This window comes from Coprinopsis cinerea (assembly GCF_000182895.1).
Source record: "Coprinopsis cinerea okayama7#130 chromosome 3 map unlocalized cont3.3, whole genome shotgun sequence".
NCBI classification, from domain to species: Eukaryota; Fungi; Basidiomycota; class Agaricomycetes; order Agaricales; family Psathyrellaceae; genus Coprinopsis; species Coprinopsis cinerea.
The window spans coordinates 2,803,123-2,823,972 of record NW_003307542.1 but is presented as its reverse complement, the minus strand read 5'-3'; the positions used below and the strand labels follow the sequence as shown (position 1 = coordinate 2,823,972).

At 52.2% G+C, this 20,850-nt stretch overlaps 4 protein-coding genes across 4 annotated transcripts; 3 read left to right on the top strand and 1 right to left on the bottom strand.

Moving 5' to 3' along the window:
• Positions 1–1,801: 1,801 nt before the first annotated feature.
• On the top strand, positions 1,802–7,418 carry CC1G_03305 (hypothetical protein; the record flags this gene model as incomplete). Its single annotated transcript, XM_001830716.2, has 5 exons — positions 1,802–4,181; positions 4,240–4,981; positions 5,061–5,113; positions 5,173–5,259; positions 5,314–7,418. The coding sequence occupies 5 exons, from the start codon at positions 1,802–1,804 to the stop codon at positions 6,981–6,983; spliced, it is 4,932 nt and encodes a 1,643-aa protein (XP_001830768.2). The 3' UTR covers positions 6,984–7,418.
• A 364-nt stretch (positions 7,419–7,782) lies between these two features.
• On the top strand, positions 7,783–12,143 carry CC1G_03304 (cytoplasmic protein). The gene is made up of 15 exons (XM_001830715.2): positions 7,783–8,235; positions 8,299–8,721; positions 8,774–9,772; positions 9,829–9,875; positions 9,924–10,211; positions 10,267–10,428; positions 10,479–10,548; positions 10,606–10,885; positions 10,946–11,060; positions 11,116–11,246; positions 11,298–11,368; positions 11,418–11,594; positions 11,648–11,768; positions 11,829–11,860; positions 11,919–12,143. Exons 1-15 carry the CDS (start codon positions 7,828–7,830, stop codon positions 12,060–12,062), a joined length of 3,468 nt encoding a protein of 1,155 aa, XP_001830767.1. The 5' UTR covers positions 7,783–7,827; the 3' UTR covers positions 12,063–12,143.
• A 1,955-nt stretch (positions 12,144–14,098) lies between these two features.
• Positions 14,099–17,570, bottom strand: CC1G_14259 (rho guanine nucleotide exchange factor scd1; the record flags this gene model as incomplete). Its single annotated transcript, XM_002911682.1, has 8 exons — positions 14,099–15,020; positions 15,177–15,684; positions 15,738–16,224; positions 16,282–16,371; positions 16,426–16,512; positions 16,559–16,732; positions 16,792–17,025; positions 17,079–17,570. 8 exons carry the CDS (start codon positions 17,568–17,570, stop codon positions 14,099–14,101), a joined length of 2,994 nt encoding a protein of 997 aa, XP_002911728.1.
• Positions 17,571–18,603: 1,033 nt separating this feature from the next.
• Positions 18,604–18,804, top strand: CC1G_14258 (hypothetical protein; the record flags this gene model as incomplete). The annotated part of the gene is made up of 1 exon (XM_002911681.1): positions 18,604–18,804. One exon carries the CDS (start codon positions 18,604–18,606, stop codon positions 18,802–18,804), a length of 201 nt encoding a protein of 66 aa, XP_002911727.1.
• Between the last annotated feature and the right edge of the window lie 2,046 nt (positions 18,805–20,850).

Here is a 20,850-nt window from a genome sequence, read left to right as displayed (position 1 = left end):
CATACTTATGATGAGGTTTTTGGTCTTTCCTTTTCTAGGGGACACGTAGTCCACCAAGCAACTGGCCATCTCGTTCAATGTGACCTGCCGACATTCCGATTCCGAACTATCACCTTTACGAAGGACTGTTCTCAACAGTCAGTCACACAGGCACGACATCGGGTTAATCGACGCCATTGCCGTCCATTCTTTCCCTGTTTTCTGGGACGAGGTTACCTCTGCACCCGGTTTCGCTGCTCGATTTCTTAGCTACGCCTGTCGAGGCCTCCCGAAAATACCGGGATACCTTCACCCCACATGCCATTCCACCAACCAGCACCAATCTCGTTGCTCTTCTGATGATGTCCGCCTGTGAACTGTGTACCACTTGCTTGATAGTATCAATCAATAGAAGCGCTATGATCCTTCACTTCATTATGGTCGTGAGATGAATCAAAGGACAGCGAATCCCAGGACATTCCGATGATGATTGAGGGCCCTTCTTTCAGATCGTAACGGCAGAATTGGCAAGGCTTAGAAGGCTTGGTCATTGGTCCAAGTCGGTTTTTCCTTCCGGGTGCACAACCTAGTAAAATGGGGTATTGTGATCCTGCCTGGCGACAGTTTCCCCTGGGCGTATTGTTTCTTCGCAATGGGCATAGTTGGCTACATTACGAACATGATGGTCCATGATCAGTTGACCCCGCTCCACTCGCTTCTTACTTGTTCAGCATGGGGGGAGCAAGATCCAAATAGGATCTTGCAATAGACCATTCGATGCGGGCGAGGAGAATGGAAGACATGGATGGGACTATACTTGAAGCGTAATAATGATCTACTTATCCAGTGCAGCAAGTACTTAGAACATCACCCTGTCTTAACTCTAACGAACGGACGTACAGATATCAGTCAACCATCTGCAAACCCCAACCGGAGGTATCAGCGACAAGTTACAGTTTGAATTGGTTACCTAGGTCAGGACTCAGTCCATTTGTTGTAGAGGAGCCACAAAGGCGCCGGCAGTGGGACAATACATCCGGGTCGGTGATCTGGCGCGGTGCCAGCGTCGACGCCTTCGTTTTTCTCAACCTCCACCACCGTCGACGTTATTCTCGACAACCAATGCTCGCCCCACACCAGTCATAGCAAATTTCGGACATTTATTTTATCTATTGAAACTATTTCTGGTTTTCTACACATCACTGGCCAACAGTCACAGGCCAATCCACACGATCGCTATTTCTCGACCCGCTCGGACGTTTGGTGTAGGAATCGAGCGACAAACAGTCTTTACATTATTTGTGAGTGCCCATTCCGTTAGTAGCCTCTTCACTATGGTTTTTAGAAAGAAGAACACAGTTTGCCTTCTTCGTCGTGTTTTCAGGGGTGCCGTGGTGGTTGTCCTTCCAGAACCACAACAGCGCTGACTGAAGCTTCGCCATACTCTCTTCCATTACGCTACATATGACTCGCTTTCCATTTCTCAGAACCCCATTCGTTTTTCTGTTTTCAAGTGTCTGCCTCAAGGCTGAGGTCAGGGAGTGCGGCGAAGCAGAGCCGAAGTCCTCGTGGCCTCAGCATGTTTTAAGTGCAGGCAACGGAATGTGGCGAGCTGCTGGCTACATTCATCCTGTTTAATGGCATACCTGTGTCTCGCCCTGATTACCATTTCGTTCATTGAAATCGGAATCGTGGACTTGGCTGACACTCCTATGCAGAATTTCCCTAATCCAGCCTTTCGCCGCCGGAGAGATTCATCTCGGCGTTTAACAGAAGCGTGGAAGCAGTCATCGAGTGCCCAAAGCGCCGAACTACATTTAGGATGTCCAAATCCACCGAGCATGTCACGAGCACTCTGCATAGCCAACACAGTACACTATCATTATCGTCGGACAGTTCCAATGATGATTCAAGTTGGAGCCCAGCCACTATCTCTACCCAACCCACTGTCACAGAACCTAGCCGGACCTTCATTAGTCCCCCCGCAACGCCCTCTGGTGGTGATAACAAGGGTGGCACAGGGGCTAACCGAACATCCCCAGACGCCCACCAGACCGGCCCTGCATCCACCGTGACCACCGCAAACGCTGTGGCCTCGTTGCCTCTGAACACGAACAATCCATCAACAATATCGGATGCGAAATCATACACAAGGTCCCCAGACATTACTACAACTAGCCGAACAGTTGCCCTTCCGCCTGCATCTGCCCCTTCATCTGCGCCTTCTGCCTCTTCCACTTCTCGCTCTCCCCCTTCTCCGGTTCTTCTGCGGATCGACGTTGCTTCCCCCGCCGAATCTATCGCACCACCTGCGCCCCCTCCCAAGTCGCCCAGGCACGTCACACACGGACGACCTCTTCCTCTTCCAACTGCGTCATCTTCGTCCTCCATGGGTAGTGGCCAGAGCAAACCATCGCATCCCCCTGCTGCGACACCCTCGAGCGTCCAGCAACCGCAGCGGTCAGCACCCCAGCAACAGCAACGTCTGCAGAAGCCACACCCGCAGACAGTCCCAGGATCCCCGACGCATGCGATAGGGTCTACGTCCAAGAACACGCCGCCGCCGCAACTCTCTGCACCAAGTCCATCCCAAACACGCGTTCGTTCACCATCACCACAACCTTCTCAAACGCTACCGCCGCGATCACAAACTCTTCACCCGCCCGCCCCGATCATCACGAGCACGTCACAGGCACCTTCTTCAGCCTCGAATGGTCAACCAGACACACCGGTATCGATGGCGGGTTCGTTTGGGAGCGGTGCCTCAAAGTTTATGCGGAAGATTGCTGGACGAAGAAAGAAATCGGAGGACGCTACGACGCTGTTTGGGAGGCAAGACGGTTCTCTCTCGCAACGCCCGTCTAATTCGCAACTTGGCGCGGATGCTGCTAACAATGCCTGGGCTAACGTTCCCGGAGGAATGTCACATTCACAGAGTCCACCACAGCGGCAAGCGACTGCACCCCCATCCACGACTTCTATATCTGGTCCTCCCAGTGGTGCGAAGAAGCACGTTCCAAGTCCAATAGGAATCCCGCCCGTGAAACCTACTGCAGTGGTTGCTTCACCCTCGGCCTTGTCGCCTACACCTGCACTCGGATCCACCAGTGGAGCAGCGAATAATCGGACATCGCTTATTACTCTGAGCCCAGGTATCTCGTCGGCAGTCAACTTCATGCGAACCTTACCTTCCCCCTCTGAGGAGCAGAGTGAGGCGAATCCGATAAAGGAGGAGCACCGGACAGAAGAGACCGTTGCACAGCCAATCGCATCCCCAGTTTCGGCCATTCCCCAGTCGGCGCCAGCGGGGTCTGCAACGCATCCAGTCTCTTCACCGGAGAAGGAAGTCGAGCGAGAAGGGAAGGCGAGCAACGAGGCGAAAGAGACGTGGAGGAAGAGCGACTCGACGATAGGCCATCATACGATCCGGCATAATTGCAACGCCCGCACCTCTCGCCCAGTGTCCATGGCGGAGTCGTTCCAATCGGCGTATACGATCGTTCCAAGCGGCGGTCCAGGCTCTATAGGAGGCGGAAATAAACGCTGGAGCACGCTAACCGCGGATATGGAGTTTGGGGTCATGGTGGAAGAAGACGGTGAAGAAGTGGACGAAGACCCGCGAGCGCCAAGACAACCAGTACCCACGTCCAGCGCAACCGTGGGGGCTTCCTCTAAGACGTCCTCGCACACGCCCTGTGCCAAACAGCAGAATCGACGTTCTGTTTCCCTCAATGTTGGAATCATGGGTTCTACGGCGGCGGAAGCTACACCGTCCTATGTATATGCCAGTGGGACAAGCCATGACGCGGCGCCTTTGTCACACTCGATCTCGGAATCTGGGGCGTTGTCAGCTTCCGCAACGAAAACAGCATATCAACTCCCGCCCTCAGGTACCACGACAGAAAATGCTGCTCACCCCGCCAGGGCGTTTCCACATCAACCGTATCCTATAGCCAGCCAACCAGGACAAAGCCACCCGTCCCAATCGAGAACATCGGCTGTGGGTGGCTCACGCTCCAGTTCCCTTTATAACCACGGTCAGCACCAGCCTTCATCCTCTCCTGGTCACCAAGCCTCGTCGAATAACCTTCGTGGACGCCTCACTGCTTGGACGGCTGGTCCGACCGGTAATCCTGGAGCTAGCCAACCTTCGCGTAACTCTACTTTGCCCCCGCCATCATCAATGCCACCTATGTCCAATTGTGAGTAACCTTTTTATCTTTGTGATGAATCGTTGTTCTTATCACCTCGTCATGTCAGCCACCCAGTCCCATGGTCCGCCAGCCACCCGCCCAACGACGATAAGCATAACGAACAGTCTTGCTCCCGCAGCGGGTCTTGCGAAGCGAGCTGCAGAGAAGCTTGGTGGTTTTGGCAAGAAGTGGGGCCTTAGCACCTCATCATCAGGTTCAGGATACTCATCCTCTGCTTCGAGTAGAGACGCTGGATCGTACTGGTCATCCCAATCCCAAGTGGACCATGGACACGGCGCGCCCCTGGCTCGAACCAATTCCAACCAATCGTCTTTGGCGTCGAGCATGAAGAGCGGGCATGGCAGTTTGAGCAGTAGCTTTGGGGAGATCGTGCACCGGGTGCAGTTACCGTCGAGGGACAAGAAGGATCGTAAAAAGAGGAGGACACCCAACGCCCCGTCCGGAGCCTACAGCATGACCTCCAGTATCACCAGCACCAGTACCTCAGAGTCGGATGTTTTCTTCCCCTCTAATGCGCCAGTGTTGGGTGTCATGATGCGGGGTCCATTGCAGACACAACAAAGCGGGGCCCCCATCGGTGGCGTCGTCTTCGGCCGTAGTTTGCAGACTGTTGTCAGTCAAACCCGTGCTGTGTTGTCGATATCGAAAGAAAAGGAGCCGGCCAACAGGATAGAGGGGGATCGGGAACGTCTGGTGAAGGACCTCGAGCATAGGATGTTGCCTGCACTGGTTGTAAGATGTGCGCAGCATCTATTGCTATGGGGAGTGCAGGAGGAGGGATTGTTTCGGTGAGTTCAAATCCATCTCAGTTTAAATTTTGTTGTCTGTAGCTTGGACCCCTTGGCTTACTCTGGGTTGCGCTTTTAGTGTCAGTGGTCGTGCATCTCATGTATTGAAATTGCGGTCGGAGTTCGACACCGGTGAGTTACTGCGATTTTAACATTCCTCATTGACCATGTTTACTGATGGGAACGTCAAGGTGTCGACTATGACATGACAAGCTGCAGTCCTGGAGACCTGGATCCTCACGCTGTGGCATCGGTATTCAAGGCGTACCTGCGAGAACGTAAGTAGGAATGTTCGGACGAAAGAACTTGCAACTGACGCGGTCGTTTTACAGTACCAGAGGCAATTTTGACCCACAGATTGCATCCTCTTTTCGAAGCGGCGGTGACCCAGGAATTGGAGACCTATCCTCCCACACCCGCTGCCCCCACGAAGATCACAACCCGAGCACCTGGTCTTCCTTCGAATCCCAGATCTGGGATGAATGCACCAGCTATGCGCAAACCCCCGTCACTTTCGACTCTCGCGATGCCTTCCTTCAATGGCATGCCACCGGCTTCCAAGACACTGCTCACCAAGCTCAGATCTTTAATTTCTCAACTACCTGTTGAGAATCGAGATTTGATTTATACCGTGGTTCAATTGATCAAGGCAACCTATCAGGCGAGCAAGGATACGAAGATGCCCCTCAGCAACCTGTTGCTTGTGTTCTGTCCAAGTTTGAACATGAGCCCGCCGCTCTTGAAAGCGCTTTGCGAGTCTCCAGGAATCTGGGATCCGATTCCGGAAGAGGAAGTCATCGATATTCGACGACAGACCATTGTCATTAGCGCGCAGAATATGGAGTACAACAGTCAGCCTGCGGCAGAGGATGGCGACGAGGCCGAGAAGCAAAGTTTATCAAGCCTTCCTTCAGAGCATCCATCGGAGTATTACGCCTCCGTCGAGAGCTCTCTTGTCTTGGACAACCCCGACAAGAGCCAGCGGCCACCAGTACCGACAATCTACCTCGATAGCCTGAGTCACTGCTCGTCTTCATCCTTGTCCTCTACCCAGGAGGTTGAAGTGCCCGCATCCATCCCTTCGCCTCCACCTCTGTCGTCCTCCGCGGAATCCATCTTGACCCCGACTTCCTCTGGGCACCCATCCCTCTCTCATCTTCCACTTGACGCGAAGGGTACCCTTAGTCGGAAATCCTCGACCAACGACCTTCCCCAAATCAGGGAAGGTGCTCCCCTCGTCGTTTGTATTGAAGGCCACCGAAAGCGCTCTGTCCCTGAGCTGGTCACGGATGAACGTGTGCAGTTCCCGGCTAGTCCCCCCATTCCGCCCTCGCCGAGTTCGATTAGGCGTCGATCACTCGCTCTTCTCTCTCTTCCCGCGTTCCCATCCTCGACTCCCTCACAAGACCCAACTTCCCCCGACAGTCCTGGCCCTGGTTTGAGGGGCAAGAAGCCGTCACTTCGTCGGTTGTTCACCAAACGCTCGACAGCATCTCTGAGTTCGAGCTCGAGCTCTGCGAATCTCAGTGCCAGTGCAAAGGCTCGAAGTTCGGTTCCTCTTCAATATTCTCCAGGCTTGGCCACCTACACGCCCCCAACTCCTCGATCTGCGACTGATTCGTCCGTATCAACGCCCCTGTCGGCTGTCACTGCCCCGCAATCTAGCACGTCTCTACTGCCTCCCGTTTTGGACATGCAGATCGATGCTGGGGAGTCCCTGGCAGTGGACCTTGGCTTCGAGTTGTCGGACATCCCTTCACCTAGGTTCCCGCTTGGAACGGGTGGGACTGAGACGACGTTCTATGCATCGGCCGTCAGTTCTCAGGTATCGGTTGTGACGGGCGGCTCTTCGGGAGGGGATGACTCCCGGGGCCCGTATACAAGGCAGAGGAATGTGTCCACCGCCTCGTCGAACCATTTGGGTTTGTTGGACGAGGTCGATGCGGAAGAAGATGATTGGACACGGAGCGTGTTGGCTGCCGCTGGTGCGACCAAGGCATAAAGGTTCTCTCGCGCCATACCTCCCTTCTCTCCGAGAGAGATTTATATCTCCGTACTCGCTGGTCGGTTGGAGATTCCTATTGGTGCTAATCGAAATTCGTCTTCCCCTCGCTCCTTTCGAATTTCGCATTTCGCATTTCTATTGGACATTTTTCCTTTCCTCTGCGATGCATGCTCCCGTGCAAGACCCCGCATCATGTAGAACAGTGCAATCCCTTTTTTTCTTTTCTTTTTGATTCGCGCATGTTTATTCCGATACCCTGCAAGTTACATGTTTCCTCCCTTTTGGTCTATTGCAGTAGTCGTCACCTCACATCGCTATCCTTGCCTCTACTATTCCTCAAAATTTTTGGGTTCGTTTGTATAATCTTCGGTCATCAGTTAGATGGTCGCTCCTTGTGTCACACTCTTCTATATCTTCTCCCTATGAAAATGTAAATGTTTATCCCTTCGACAAATTCAAAACACAAGGGCGGGACGGGAGCAACTGGCATTGGCCCTAACTTTGGCGCCTCAGCCAAGGCAATAGCAGTAGACACTGCGAATTTAGAGCTCTTATTCATTTCTTTTGGTCTTCCATACGTTACGGTGATCGATCGTATCTGCTTTTGTGGTATGATTTTCATTCCTTATTGACGGACAAGTTCAAACGTTCATAGCTGGTAGTAGGATGAATAGAGACCGTTGGTGTTGATCTACTACTGTGACGTAATTCGCAGATAATGATGCTATAGGCCAATTTCATTTCATGGGGGTGAAGAACATAAGTAGCGAGCTTATCGTTTAAACTCAACTTCCATCGCGATTCCCATCGCCCCCATCGTTGTCGTCGTCCACCGTCCAGGATGGCGTCCAACAACGCGAAAACAGTTCAGGGAAAGCTGTTTGGCACCAGCGCCTCGTCCTCAGGGGAGACGAGCGGGTTACCTACACAGTCGAGTGCTGACAGTGAGGCCCCCGCTATCGATGGGATCCCTTTTCCGTCGTCGTCGAGGGAAGCACAGGCCCCGCCGTTGACGATCAACATCCCAAAGCCTGCCAACCCACCCACCCCACCGCCTAGGAACTCGAAGAACGCGGAGGCCTCACCGCGAACCTCAGATCCATACACCGCGTCGCTCCCCTTTAGACAAAGGCTCGCCCAGCAGTTGGGGCGGGATTACCAAGGCGCAGAACGCTACAGATTGATTCAAGACGATAAACGCGAGAAGCACTGGAAGCGATGGGGACCGTATCTCAGCGATAGACAGTGGGTGAGTCCTGCGTTTCGTCCGACCCATCAACGCGTCATTGATGATTTTACGCCTTGATTTTAGGCTACAGTTCGAGAGGATTATTCTGCCGATGGCGATGCCTGGAGTCACTTCCCCCATGAACACGCTAGATCTCGCGCGTATAGATGGGGCGAGGATGGTATTGCTGGTGTTTCGGACAATCACCAACGCCTTTGCCTTGGTCTTTCCCTCTGGAATGGAGTAGACCCCATCCTCAAGGAACGCCTCTTTGGCGTTACTGGTCATCAAGGCAACCACGGGGAGGACGTCAAGGAACTCTACTATTACCTCGATTCCACACCAACCCATTCGTACATGAAGTTCTTGTACAAGTACCCGCAAAGGCGGTACCCTTACGAAGAGCTCGTCACCAAGAACCAGCAACGGAGCCGCGAAGAAGAAGAGTTTGAGATCCTAGACACCGATGCCTTTGACGAGGACAGATATTGGGATGTGTTCGTGGAGGTGAGATCCCTACTTGCCTGTCTGTAGTGATAATCTAACAGACGAATTCCAGTATGCCAAAGACGAAGATAATCCAGACAACATTTACATGCGGATTACTTGCTACAATAGAGGTCCTGATCCTGCAACTCTCCACGTCATTCCTCAGTTGTGGTTCCCCAACACTTGGTCATGGCCTGCTGAGAAGCCGCCCATGCCCTCGATGACTGGAACCGTCAAGGGACACACTGCGTCAGATCAGATCTCGGTGGTCACTGTACGGCACCCTACCTTGGGCAAGACCAACCTCTACTGTCTCCCCTCCCCTCCCCCAGTTGGTCCTTCGAATGATTTCGAAGTCGACCCAGACGAGGAAGTTGTCCAGCCGGCCCTCCTTTTCACAGAGAACAACACAAACTTCAATCGCCTTTATGGTGGCAACAACGAGACGCCCTATGTGAAAGACGCGTTCCACGACCACATTATCCCATCCCATCGACCGCAAGACAACAAGTCGGAAGAGGGATTCTTCTCCCATACAAGGCGCCCCAGGACAGCATCGATGTTTAGTCGCATGGAGAAACGGGGCGAATCTTCAGATGAGTACGAGGAGGGGCCATGCACACCTTTCCCCGTCGGAGCCTCCTTCGTCAACCCTGAAAACAAGGGAACTAAATTCGGCGCACACTACGTCTTCCGAGACGTGCCCGGGCATGGAGGCTGCGCTGTGGTTCGGTTGAAGTTGACACCCAACCGCTTGGGCAAAGACGTCAGCTTGGAGGATGAAGTTGTTTTTGATGACGTCGTTGAGGAGAGGAGGCAGGAGGCTGACGAATTCTATGCAGGATTGCTGAGCGCAGGTGGAGTTTCTGCAGCGGGCATGACTGGATTTGGATTGGACGGCGCACCTGGCGGGCTGATGATTAGCGAAGATCTCAAGCAGATTATGCGGCAAGCGTTTGGTGGGATGCTCTGGACCAAGCAATACTATCGGTTCATACAGAAGGAATGGCTTGAAGGAGATCCGGCACAACCTCCGCCTCCTCCGAATCGAAAGTGGATCAGGAATAGGGTACGTGTGTCTTCTCGGCTGTGCGTTAACTCTGCCGCTGAATGGCCACCGATTAGGAATGGAAACACATGCACATAGAGGATATCCTGTCGATGCCAGACAAGTGAGTCTCCTCCTTGTCGGTCTGCACCGCGTCCTGACCACGCTTCAGATGGGAATACCCTTTCTTTGCTGCATGGGACACTGCTTTCCATTGCATCCCTCTCGCCGTTGTTGATCCCGCCTTTGCGAAGAAGCAGCTGGATTTGCTGACTCGTGAATGGTATATGAATCCCAATGGCCAAATTCCTGCCTACGAATGGAACTTCTCGGACGTCAACCCGCCTGTGCACGCCTGGGCTACCTTCCGTGTATTCAAGATTGAACGGAAGCTCTACGGCCGTGAAGATCTTCAATTCTTGGAGCGCGTCTTCCAGAAGCTATTGCTGAACTTTACATGGTATGTATATCCGCCCTCGGTGCTGTACGTGATATTAAATACCGCTCGCTTGTAGGTGGGTCAACCGGAAGGACCAGGGAGGAAACAACGTCTTCGAAGGAGGATTCCTGGGTTTAGATAACATTGGTGCCTTCAATCGATCTGAACCCCTGCCCACCGGCGGGCAGCTTCGTCAAGCAGATGGTACTGCATGGATGGCGTTTTATGCTCTCAACATGTGAGCAATGCTAGAGTCTCTTGACCAGCTCTTTTCTAACCCGTCCTTAGGATGAGTATCGCTCTGGAGCTGGCCAAACATAATCCTGTTTACGAAGATATTGCATCAAAGTTCTTCGAGGTGTGTGGCAACGTCGAAGTGCCTATTCCCAAACTTATGCGAATGCGGGATTAAAAGCACTTCATTTTCATCGCTGATGCCATGACATATCGCGAGGGTGACCACGAAGAATCCCTTTGGAATGAAGAGGACGGCATGTACTACGACGCCATCAAGTTTGGTCCTGGAAATTCGATGCAGTTGCCTGTAAGGTCCCTGGTCGGTCTGATCCCATTGTATGCAACCCTCGTCCTGGAACCCTCGACCATCAACCGCTTCCCTGGGTTTAAGAAGCGAATGGAGTGGTTCATCGACAACAGGCCCGCAGTTGCTGCTAGGAACATGGCCAACATGAGAGGTGAGATTCCTTCTTCTCGATGGCGTTTTCAGCCATCTAACGAAGACCCACGTTTGATAGCGGGCGGAAGGGAGCAACGAAGACTGCTGGCCCTTGCCAGTAAGGAACGCTTGACCAGAATTCTGGAGAAGATGCTGGATGAAGACGAATTCTTGGGTGACCATGGAATTCGATCGTACGCCTTCCTCAATTCGAAGATATTTCGAACCACAACTCACTCCTATTCGCAGTTTGTCTAAGCACCACGAGAAACACCCTTGGGGCATTGACGTTCATGGTCAACGATATGAAGTCGGCTATTGGCCCGGTGACTCCAAGTCTGGGATGTTCGGTGGAAACTCCAACTGGAGGGGACCTATCTGTGCGTGACCATTCTGCAGGGTAAGATTTACATCTCACCACGACTCCCCAGGGCTCGCAACCAACTTCCTTCTCATTGAGAGTCTCCAACGATTCTACCAATATTACGGCGATGATTTACAGGTAAGCTTTATCGCCTTCGTGTTCTGTGGCTTGGCTAATCCTCGCATAGGTCGAATGCCCAACCGGCAGTGGATTCTACATGAATCTTGCTTCGGTCGCGGAAGAGATCCAACACCGTATTATCCACATCTTTGGTCGAGATGCGAATGGTCGTCGAGCCACCAATGGCGGAAACCCGAAGTTGGATTTCGATCCCCATTTCCGTGACTACGTTTGGTTCTACGAGGTATGGAAGGGTGCTCCTGTGAACGGGAAATACCAATCTGACTACGGCCACAGTTCTTCAATGGAGACACTGGCAGGGGTCTGGGAGCCTCCCACCAGACTGGTTGGTCTGGCTTGGTCGCGTATCACATCTTGCAAAGCGGTGTCACTTGCCGTCTGCCGAAGACACCTCGAAGTGCGTTTTGCTTTTGAGTTTCTCCGCGTCTGATACTGATATCCTTCTCTTAACTAATAGCCCCACGAAGTGTACTCCACCACTACTTCGACGTGAGTGCCTTTATACGTCGGTCTCCTCTTTCCTGCTAACGCGACTCACATTTGCTAGGAAACACTCACAGAAGCTCGCTCGAGATTGGGCTCTGAGTTCGGTGGTGCCACGCCATCAGACCTTCGTTCGGCCTACAGTGGCTTCAGCGCCTTCCCAGATGAGGCCGGCACCTTGTACGACATTTCTCCTGATGCTCTTTAGACGATTCCAGATGGACGTTATAAAACCTTACGGACAACCTGTATGTTTACGATGTTGGCAAACGGCAATTCGATACTCTAGACTTGACTTCCATCTGCAACTCGGAGGGGAAGATCTAGTACGGACACATGGCGAGAAGCCTGTACGTACGCCAACACCGCATGCTTGTTTCTTCTACCCCTTGATTATTCACGCAATTTCTACTCGGAGAGGCACCATCCACCTCATCGTTGGTCGCGTAACGCCGTAAGCCATGATCGGGAGAAGCAGGGGACCTGTCACTGTTGGACACCCCGGGGCTTTGGAACAAGCAGGTCTGTTATCGGAAGCGCGAGGCTTTGTGAGGCTGTTAGCCTGTTCCTCGCTAGTCCCAGGCGTGCGTTTCAGGTAATCATCGCAATTGAGATGGGAACCAGGAGGAAGGAAGGGCTTCGATATCCTTACTCCACACCTCAACCATGAAACGTCGGGGAAATTAGAGACGAGAGTGAGAGTGAATAGCATTTCCTCTATGTATTGAACAATGCTTCGACACGTGGGATAGAGAAAGAGAAAGAAACGGAGAAAAAGAGAAGAGAACTTGAAAAACCATGGAAATAAAGTTACAACTGGTATGAGAAATAAGAAATTGAGGTTCCTCCTAGAAATAATGGATAGGAATAATATGAGTTGGTTGGGTTGGGGTTTGCACGACCTTTGCAAGCCAGGGCACGATACGCAGGTGTGAATGCGGAAGGGAGCGGGGAAGGGGGAGGAGGGGGAAGAGAAGCGAACCTCTTGAGAGCCGGATACGAACAAAATAGACAAGGGCGAAGAGACGAGACGAAATAAGAAATAAAACGACGGGGAGGAAGGATTCAACCAGGGCAAGGTTGAAACAGACGGACGTGAAACTTGAACGAGTGTCGTCGTTTATGGCAGAACAAGCGAGGATTTTTTCTTAAAAAAAGGGTAGAGATTAATAGATAGGTGTTGACTGATGTAAAAAAATGAAAAGGAGAAACTGAGGAAACGTATACGTTAGACTAAGATAATGAAAGAAAAAAAGGGGCGGGAAGAAAACGACCATACATACATAAAAAAGAAGTAGAGAGAGAGAGAGAGTAAGAGTAAAAAGGACGAAAGGAGTGTTGGATTGGTGCATCATACGGGAGAGACGGCGGGAAAGCATACATAATAAAGAACGAAAGAGACGAAACCGAAACGAAAGTGGGGCAACAAAATAAAAAGGTTCTGATGTGATAGGAGTAAGCAAGAAAGGAGGAAGTTCGATTTCGATTATACGGAAAAAGAGGGGGTGGAAGAGTCGGCGTAAGGAGATGGTTGGACGCGTGGAGGGAAGAAAACGATGATCCAACCCATATACGACATAAAGTGACTACACGTACAAATTACGCAAAAAGGCGGTGGGATGCGAGGGAAGAGGCAAGCGTAAGGTATGCGGTAAGAAAGTAGGGTAAAAGGCGCGAGCGAATACGAAGTCGGTGGTGTACAAACAGGACGAAAGAAGTGTTGAAACATGATGTTACAACATACATCAAGGGTCTCAGAAAGGGGTTCGCGAGGGGTGGGCGGAAGGAGGGCGCGCCTTTTTGAGTGTGTGCAGTCGGTCGGTCGGTGGGATGGAGGTGATATACACGCATGCGTATGTGCCGGAGGGGAGACGTCCAGTGAGTATAGAGGCTTGGTTGGCTGGCGGAGTGTGGTCTGTGCGGATTGCTGCGATAATAATGTGTTGCGAAAGACAGAAAACATTGAATTGTTCCAGTGAAGAAAGAAAGAAAGAGAAAAATAAATGCGTGCGATGAGTTGCTGTGTGACCGAGAGTTGCAGAGATGAAGAAGACGATTGGGAATGCAGATGGATGGGATGGACAAATGAAGAATAAAAACCAAGAAACATACGACGGCAAACAACTCTCCCCAGAAACAACACACACAAGAGAACCCATTAATCCAAACCACCAAGGTTTCGAAAAGAGGGAGAGTTGCCGTCGTCGCGGTGAATAGATTGATGATAATGCGGGTGCTGCCTTTCTAGGTGACCAACAGCGTAACCTGTCCACCCGGTTTCCAAGCCTCGAACGCCATCTGCACATCCTCCGTACTGCCCAAGGAAACGTAATCCCCATCTTCATCCTTGTACTTGACCTTCAGCGGCCCATCGTCCCTCCTAGGTCCACACAACCGAATCTTCCTTCCAACCTTCTCCACCAACTCTTCGTATTCCGTCGACCTGGGGACCTGGATCACAAAGATATCTTCGTGGAAGTGAACCTTGACCTTGATCGGTGGACCAGCGTTCATCGGGGACGAAACAGAATGCAAACCATGCCCATTGGCATGGTACCCATTGATCTCATTCGACCCATACGACTGGTGGGCAGCTGGATGATGGTGTCCGCTCATGTAGCCACTGTCGTACTTGCCTCGAGATCCCGGGAGTCCAACACCACCCACCAATGAGGACTCGCTCGAACCAAACGGTGTGACGGGTGACGAGCTGTTGGGAGAATAGTCCGAGCTGTCACCGGTACTTTGGCTCGAGCCGCTCCCCCGCTTCCCGTTGGGTTTGACGTTGACTGGGATACCTCCAGGACTGTTGCTCCAGTGCGAGTTGGTGGGCAACGGACGAGGTGCGGGCATCGGTTTGCTGGGTACGTACGCGCTCGGTTGGCTCGCACTTCTAGAACGGTTCATCGGAGGAGCACGGGGAAGGCCAGGTGCATTGCCGTTGGGTGTCGGTGACCTCCCATTCCTATAGTCGTTGGCCATCACGCCATTGACGGGACCAGCCGTACCAGGACTCTGCCCTCCACCGCCCTCATACGCCGACTTGAGCCTTGTCGAGCTAAACTGACTCCGCAACACAGGTCTTGACGATTTAGGACCAGTGGGGAGGGAATTGCCAAAGCTCGCGTCCGAGGCATAGCTCGCAGCACTCATGTTCGAGTTCATTCTGGGTGTATGCGGTCGAGAATGGTGAGTTGCTCAGGCCCGAGGCCCGGCAACGTTGTTTCTCCATTGAGCGATCGTCGGTCCATCGTTGCTTTCTGTCTGAGCCCGAGGACGTTCGTAGCCATGCAGTGATTCGCTTCGCTCGCCTGGCATGGACAATGCGGTCGGTCTTCTATTGCCCATCGGTGTTCCACGTCCAGAATACGAAGTAGAGGCTGGTGGGTAGTCTTCGAGATCATCTTCCTCATCATCACGGTCGAATCCTTCGTGTGGCGGGTAGCCCTGTGGGCCCGACGAACTGTAGGATGTATGGGACGACTCGTAATGATAGGGTGCTGTTGACCGTGAACTGCTTCTGGCCGAAACAGCCGACGACGCCTGTGATGAGTATGCTGATGACGAGACGACACTGCCTTGACTGGAAAAGTGTGAGTGGGGGTCGGTAGGAGGAACACGGACGATGGGCGAATGGTGGGCCACCCTGGAAATGGGCCCATGAGGTCGCTCGGATGCCCGCCGTTGTGCAGCTTCCTTGATTAGGCGATTGATGGTAGACTCCCATTGGCGCATCTGGTCCTCTCGTTTGCAACGCAGGGTAAAGAACTCGAGATCATCATCCCCTTTCCACCAAACCTGGAGCGGGAAATGTGCGGGAATGCCAGAGGCTATTGAAAAAGGGTTAGATATGTGTACGTTAATGAGTCCAGTGCGGTCTTACCTGTAGATGCACGAGCGGGGACAGAGAGAGCCTGGGTTACGTTACCGAGGAAGATCCGCCCTTTGAGTAACAAGGGAGTATCTCTTTGAGCAATAGACTGGCCGCCGGTGGCGAGAGGTAGTGGAGCAGGCTGTTTCTTGAGGATAGAATTGTTCTTGGCGTTCTTGCCGCGACCGTTTGGGGGTTGCTGGAGAGCCTCCTTGCAGCAGAGGATGATCTTCTCGAAGAGGAAGACATGGTACTCCCGATCAATGTCCGATTTTGTCACGACAAAGACGTCTTCGAGCAAGAGTTCACCAAAGTTTTCTAGGTGATGGCCCTTCCAGTCAGTGATACGTTTGGCGAGTGACTTGACGATCTGCTCGTTGTCTGCGCGTCGATGTGCTTCGTTGATTTTTGCGGTGATGCGGTGAGCAGCCTCTGCGCCCTGTTTGAGGCCTTCGAGATGTGGGTAGGTGTCATCTCCGGTAGCGACCTTGATCAAGTCCTGTTGACAATGTGTCAGCGGCCATGCGGGACCGGGGCAAGGAAAAGTGAGACTCACACCAAAGAATAGGGGATATTTGCAGACACGCTGAATGGGAGTGATATGGAATGCCTTGAGTTCGCTGACACTGATGAAGCCATTCAAAGCCTTGCATGTCGTGAGTGCTCGGTAACGGCCGAACAAGGGTTGTTAGGGACCTACCGCGAGATTCTGTTCATTGGCGACCAATAGCTCTGTTGCGTTGGTAAAATTGGAACAGTAGGGTTCGTATACTGCGAATTCGTCTTCCTACAAGGGTGTGAGAGTGAGCCTTTAGACAGGGGCGTCAACGTACACAGTCGACGAAATGCTGCCCCCAACGTTGCTCGGACCAGGGCTGCTCTAGAGTTGACTCGAAGCGGATTAGAAACTTGCGCTGAAAGTTGAGAAGGTTGTTCAGATTTGGGAACAAGAGATGAATTGTGTCCTGATCGATGATGTTCTGCTGTGCGAGCTGTGTAGCGTATTTCTAAAAGCGGGTGGGATGTTGGTTGGGTGGGCCAAGCGGGGCCAATAAGGGCGACGCACCTGCATGATTTCGAGCCCCTCGACATACTTGCGCTCCGTCTCCAAGATTTCCCGCGTAATATGGATGCGGCGGGCTTCGCGGGCGTTTGTTGGCGGGGCGGGACCGGCTGGGAGGCTGTCGTGGTGCAGCGAGTCGGATGATTCATGGGCTGAGAGTGTGGGCGGTGATGTGGGGGCCTGTTCAAAGACGTCCTCGGGCAGGTACTCGACGATGGCGGTGACGCTGTTAATGACCTGCTCGCTGTCAGCGGGGGCTGTTGCTGCTGCTGACTGATTGGTGGACTCACCTTGACGAGGCCGTCTGTTGACTTGCGATCCCACAGGTCAGTGATGGCGAAGGGCTCTAGACCAGGGATTGCCTGCATGACCTGGTTGTTGCGGACCTGCATTGCGAAGAGGGCGATGGCATGCTTGCGCTCCTTGTCTGGGTTTGCTTCGTACTTTTCCGGGTTGAATTGGGAGTTGTTTATCTTGTTAAAGTTTTGGTCGAGCTGGTCGAATATGTAGCAGAGGGAGATGCCGAGGGAAAAGATATCCCATAGCTGTGTGACTGGGTCTGTTGACTGGCGGTCGTCTGTTGATTCAGCGGCGAGGTTGAAGTAGTAGGAGAAGCCCCGGATACGCATGAGGCGGGAGCGGAGGGATGCACATTGCTGGTAAAGGGATGTCGCTTGGGAAGCCGACTTGTTGAGGAGAGTGTTGCCTGCAACTGGCGTCTCGATTTGCAGGTTTTGGCTCGAGATTATCGATTTTTTGCGCGCAGCTGCTTGCGAGGCCATTTCCAACGCGCGAGACTCGGGAAAGTGTACCACGAATACAACTTATCACAAAACACCATTTCCATCACAACCTTTCGCACTCCGACAACAATTCCGCCAAACAACACTCCTTCCTCTCTCCTATTGTCCCTTTCTTATTATTATTCTTTATTTCATTTTTCTTATCCTTCTACTCTCTATATACCTTCGTATAGACGCCTCCAAGGCGAGGGGGATCCATCCCAACCAGCCTCCCTCCAAAGCACAGCTCAGATTCACACATCCGATCGACCCACGCGACCCCCATTCGGCCATCCACAACAAATCTGCTTCCCTGGGTCGACAAGATCCCATTTGCCGATCCCATCACAACCACACATCCTTCCATGGGAACTCCTAATTTGTTGTCGCTCCCAGCTCGAACGTCCTGGTGCACCCAGTCCAACTGTGGAAAACACTTTCTCCCCCCCTTTGATTTTTATAAAAGACCGCGACAAGACCTTCATCGTTGCTGACCTCGGATCTTACATTCCATCACACTTGAGTCAGTTTCTAAGGCTCGTCCTCCAGAGACACCCTTACCTGTCCTTCCCTTTGTACATACGCAGACCTCCGGAGCAAAAGGAGTGTAAGAGTACAATCCCGGACCCTAATCAAGCAACGGACATGCACTCCATTTACCCTCCATCCCCGGTGCTGTGACATACGCTATAACTACCTTGTACTTTTGCCTCTTGCGCACATGCTGTCAACGTAGCACCCAGCATAGATATACGCGAACAACGGCAAGAAAGGGTAAAGAGAGAGGTTATTCAAAATGAATGACCCAGCCGTATGGGTGGCATACTGACAATCCATGCATATCTTATCTCCTCCGGCGACTCGGGGAGGCTAGTTTATTGTTAGCCTCCTCCCTCTAGAGCTCGTATATCATTCAGGTACCACTCGCCTTCTCACTCATTGTTCAAACCCGCCACCGACCTCATACTCTCGACCAACAAGCCCCAGGCAAACTCGACTCGCGTGCACAACAAACCCCCACTATTGTTCGTCGATGTCCAGAGGGGAGGAAAGAGAGTCTCTGAGCGAGCGCTTACCGATCCGACAATCCGATCCTGGGTACAACTACGGTTTACCTTTCCTTTGTGGTTTCCTCTTTCAAGTCCTCAAGGATACCGACCCGAGCAAGCACGCCTACGACCTCGTCTATCAGAAAAAACAACTTGGTACAGTCCAGTTTAAGCGTTTTAAGTAGACACCGCCTGGAACATACTACACAGTAGTATGGAGGCTACTAGCCACTCATGTCCTAGCCAAATGCCGAATACTATCTACGCTTTGATCACCGGTCTCACTTGAATACCATGGTGGAATATAAGCCAAACGCCGTGGCAGTCAGGCCTACTACATAAGCCTCCACCACCGAAAACACCGAAACACCAGGCCAGAGCGTCCTAGTAGCTAGTCATAATCAACTCTCGATTTTCTCGAAAATGCGATCTCTCGTAAAGGTTCTATTCCCCCAAAATTCGAGCGCTGATACAATCCAATATGCCCCTTAGGCTTGGGCGCTTCACGGAAAGGGGTACCGGTACTGAGAACCGAAAGGTCCAAGCTAACGTTTCGTCAGTAACCTTGACACCTTCTGTTCCACTATCGTTTCTATGGCTAAGAATGTGTCTGGAATCCGATGAGTACGTGGGTCGCCCGTTATAGGGCTATGTCGTACATTATAGCGGCTGCAGGACTAACTTGGAACTTGTTTGGACTCATGATCAGGGCCGCGACTACTAAGGGACACCGAGAAAGTTCAGAAAGGACCTTTGGAGGTTCTTCGAGAAGATAAGATATGTGTATCTCGTATCTCTGTCATGGTATAGATACCATGTAGGTGGCTAAAATGATCCCTCGAGGCACGGCGATTGGGTCAATCATTTATCGGTGTGCATTGGCGTAGAGGGTCTGATTGTGGCGAAACCGAGCTTGTTATCCCATAGGGCCATGCATGACCAGTGCTGTAAACCCGCCACCATAAAGTTCCTGAACCTCCCCCACATTCGCGGGAGCTCGAGGAACGAACTTTCCCAACGAACGCCTTATGTGATTTCGAAGAACCCATGATCATGGCAGTCCGGCGGTCCCAGCTCGACCGTGACGCCCTTACCTTCGGGGTCTCTTTGTGCAAAGATGTAATACATAAGATAGGTAAGTAGAGGCTCGATCTCGCGTCTTGGATCGTTAGTCTAATTGGCCATAGCTAGAGACTACAGGCTACATCCCCACCGGAATCCTCGCTCGTCGGTGCGGAGACCTCTTTCCTCCGCTCCGAGGAATGAAATGAATGAACGAGCTTATCAGTTCCTTGTAGTCCAACCCCGAGGGTGATGGACACCACATGCGCCCATGGGCTCACACTGTACTAAGCAGCTAACTTGAACTTCCGCGTTATCATAGAGAAACCCTGGGCTTAGCTTCCGAAGATGTCTGAATCATACATTCCCGGACATTAGTTGGTAAACAACCGCGAAGGAGGGAGCGTCATGGGTGGAGTGTTTGAAGTTGACAGTTGGATAGATAGATGAAGTACCAAGTTACACCGTGTGGTCAGGAGGAGAGGAGGAAGGAATGCACGCGTTCACCGCAGTTGCATGAGTCGGAACTCGGAGAAAAGCAAAAAGGGACTCTGTGAATACTTATCAAGGAACCGGCGAGTTGGAAGTACTTACTTAGAAGTCTGAGAGAGCTTTAAAGAGTTAAAGTATTTTCGTAGCGCAAATGAGATGGATACGACGTTGTTGGCGCTAGTAGACAAGTCCGATGTTTGAGGAGGTTGCTTCGGGGCATCATGAAACCCGATGCGTATGAAGGTACAGTATGCACGATGGTGATGGAGAGCCCGATGGCGCCTTCATTCGTAATACAGTGGTACAGCCTATCTGGAGCTGAAGACAGAGCGACTTTCAAAGCGTGAGTTGAAGTTCTGACTCGCGAACACCCCGCCGTGTTTCCCTCCGAGTCCTCCGACTCGCACTCCTCCGAATTGACCGCTGGTCCAACCACCCAAAGCATCCAGAATTCGGTTCCGCTCCTCGCAAGTGTCGAAGAATGCCATGGTTTCGTCTGGATTCTAAAGCACGTTCCTCTTTGCGTTTCTCTGATTGAACGTGAGCGTACCTGGATGTGGAGCTTCAACTTTGACTTATCGCGGTGTTGCAAGCGGAAGTCACCTGGAACGACTCCACTCCTGTCATCGCCCGAGCAGTTTTAGCCAAGCCCATTTTACGGTGAACGTTCGTCGTCC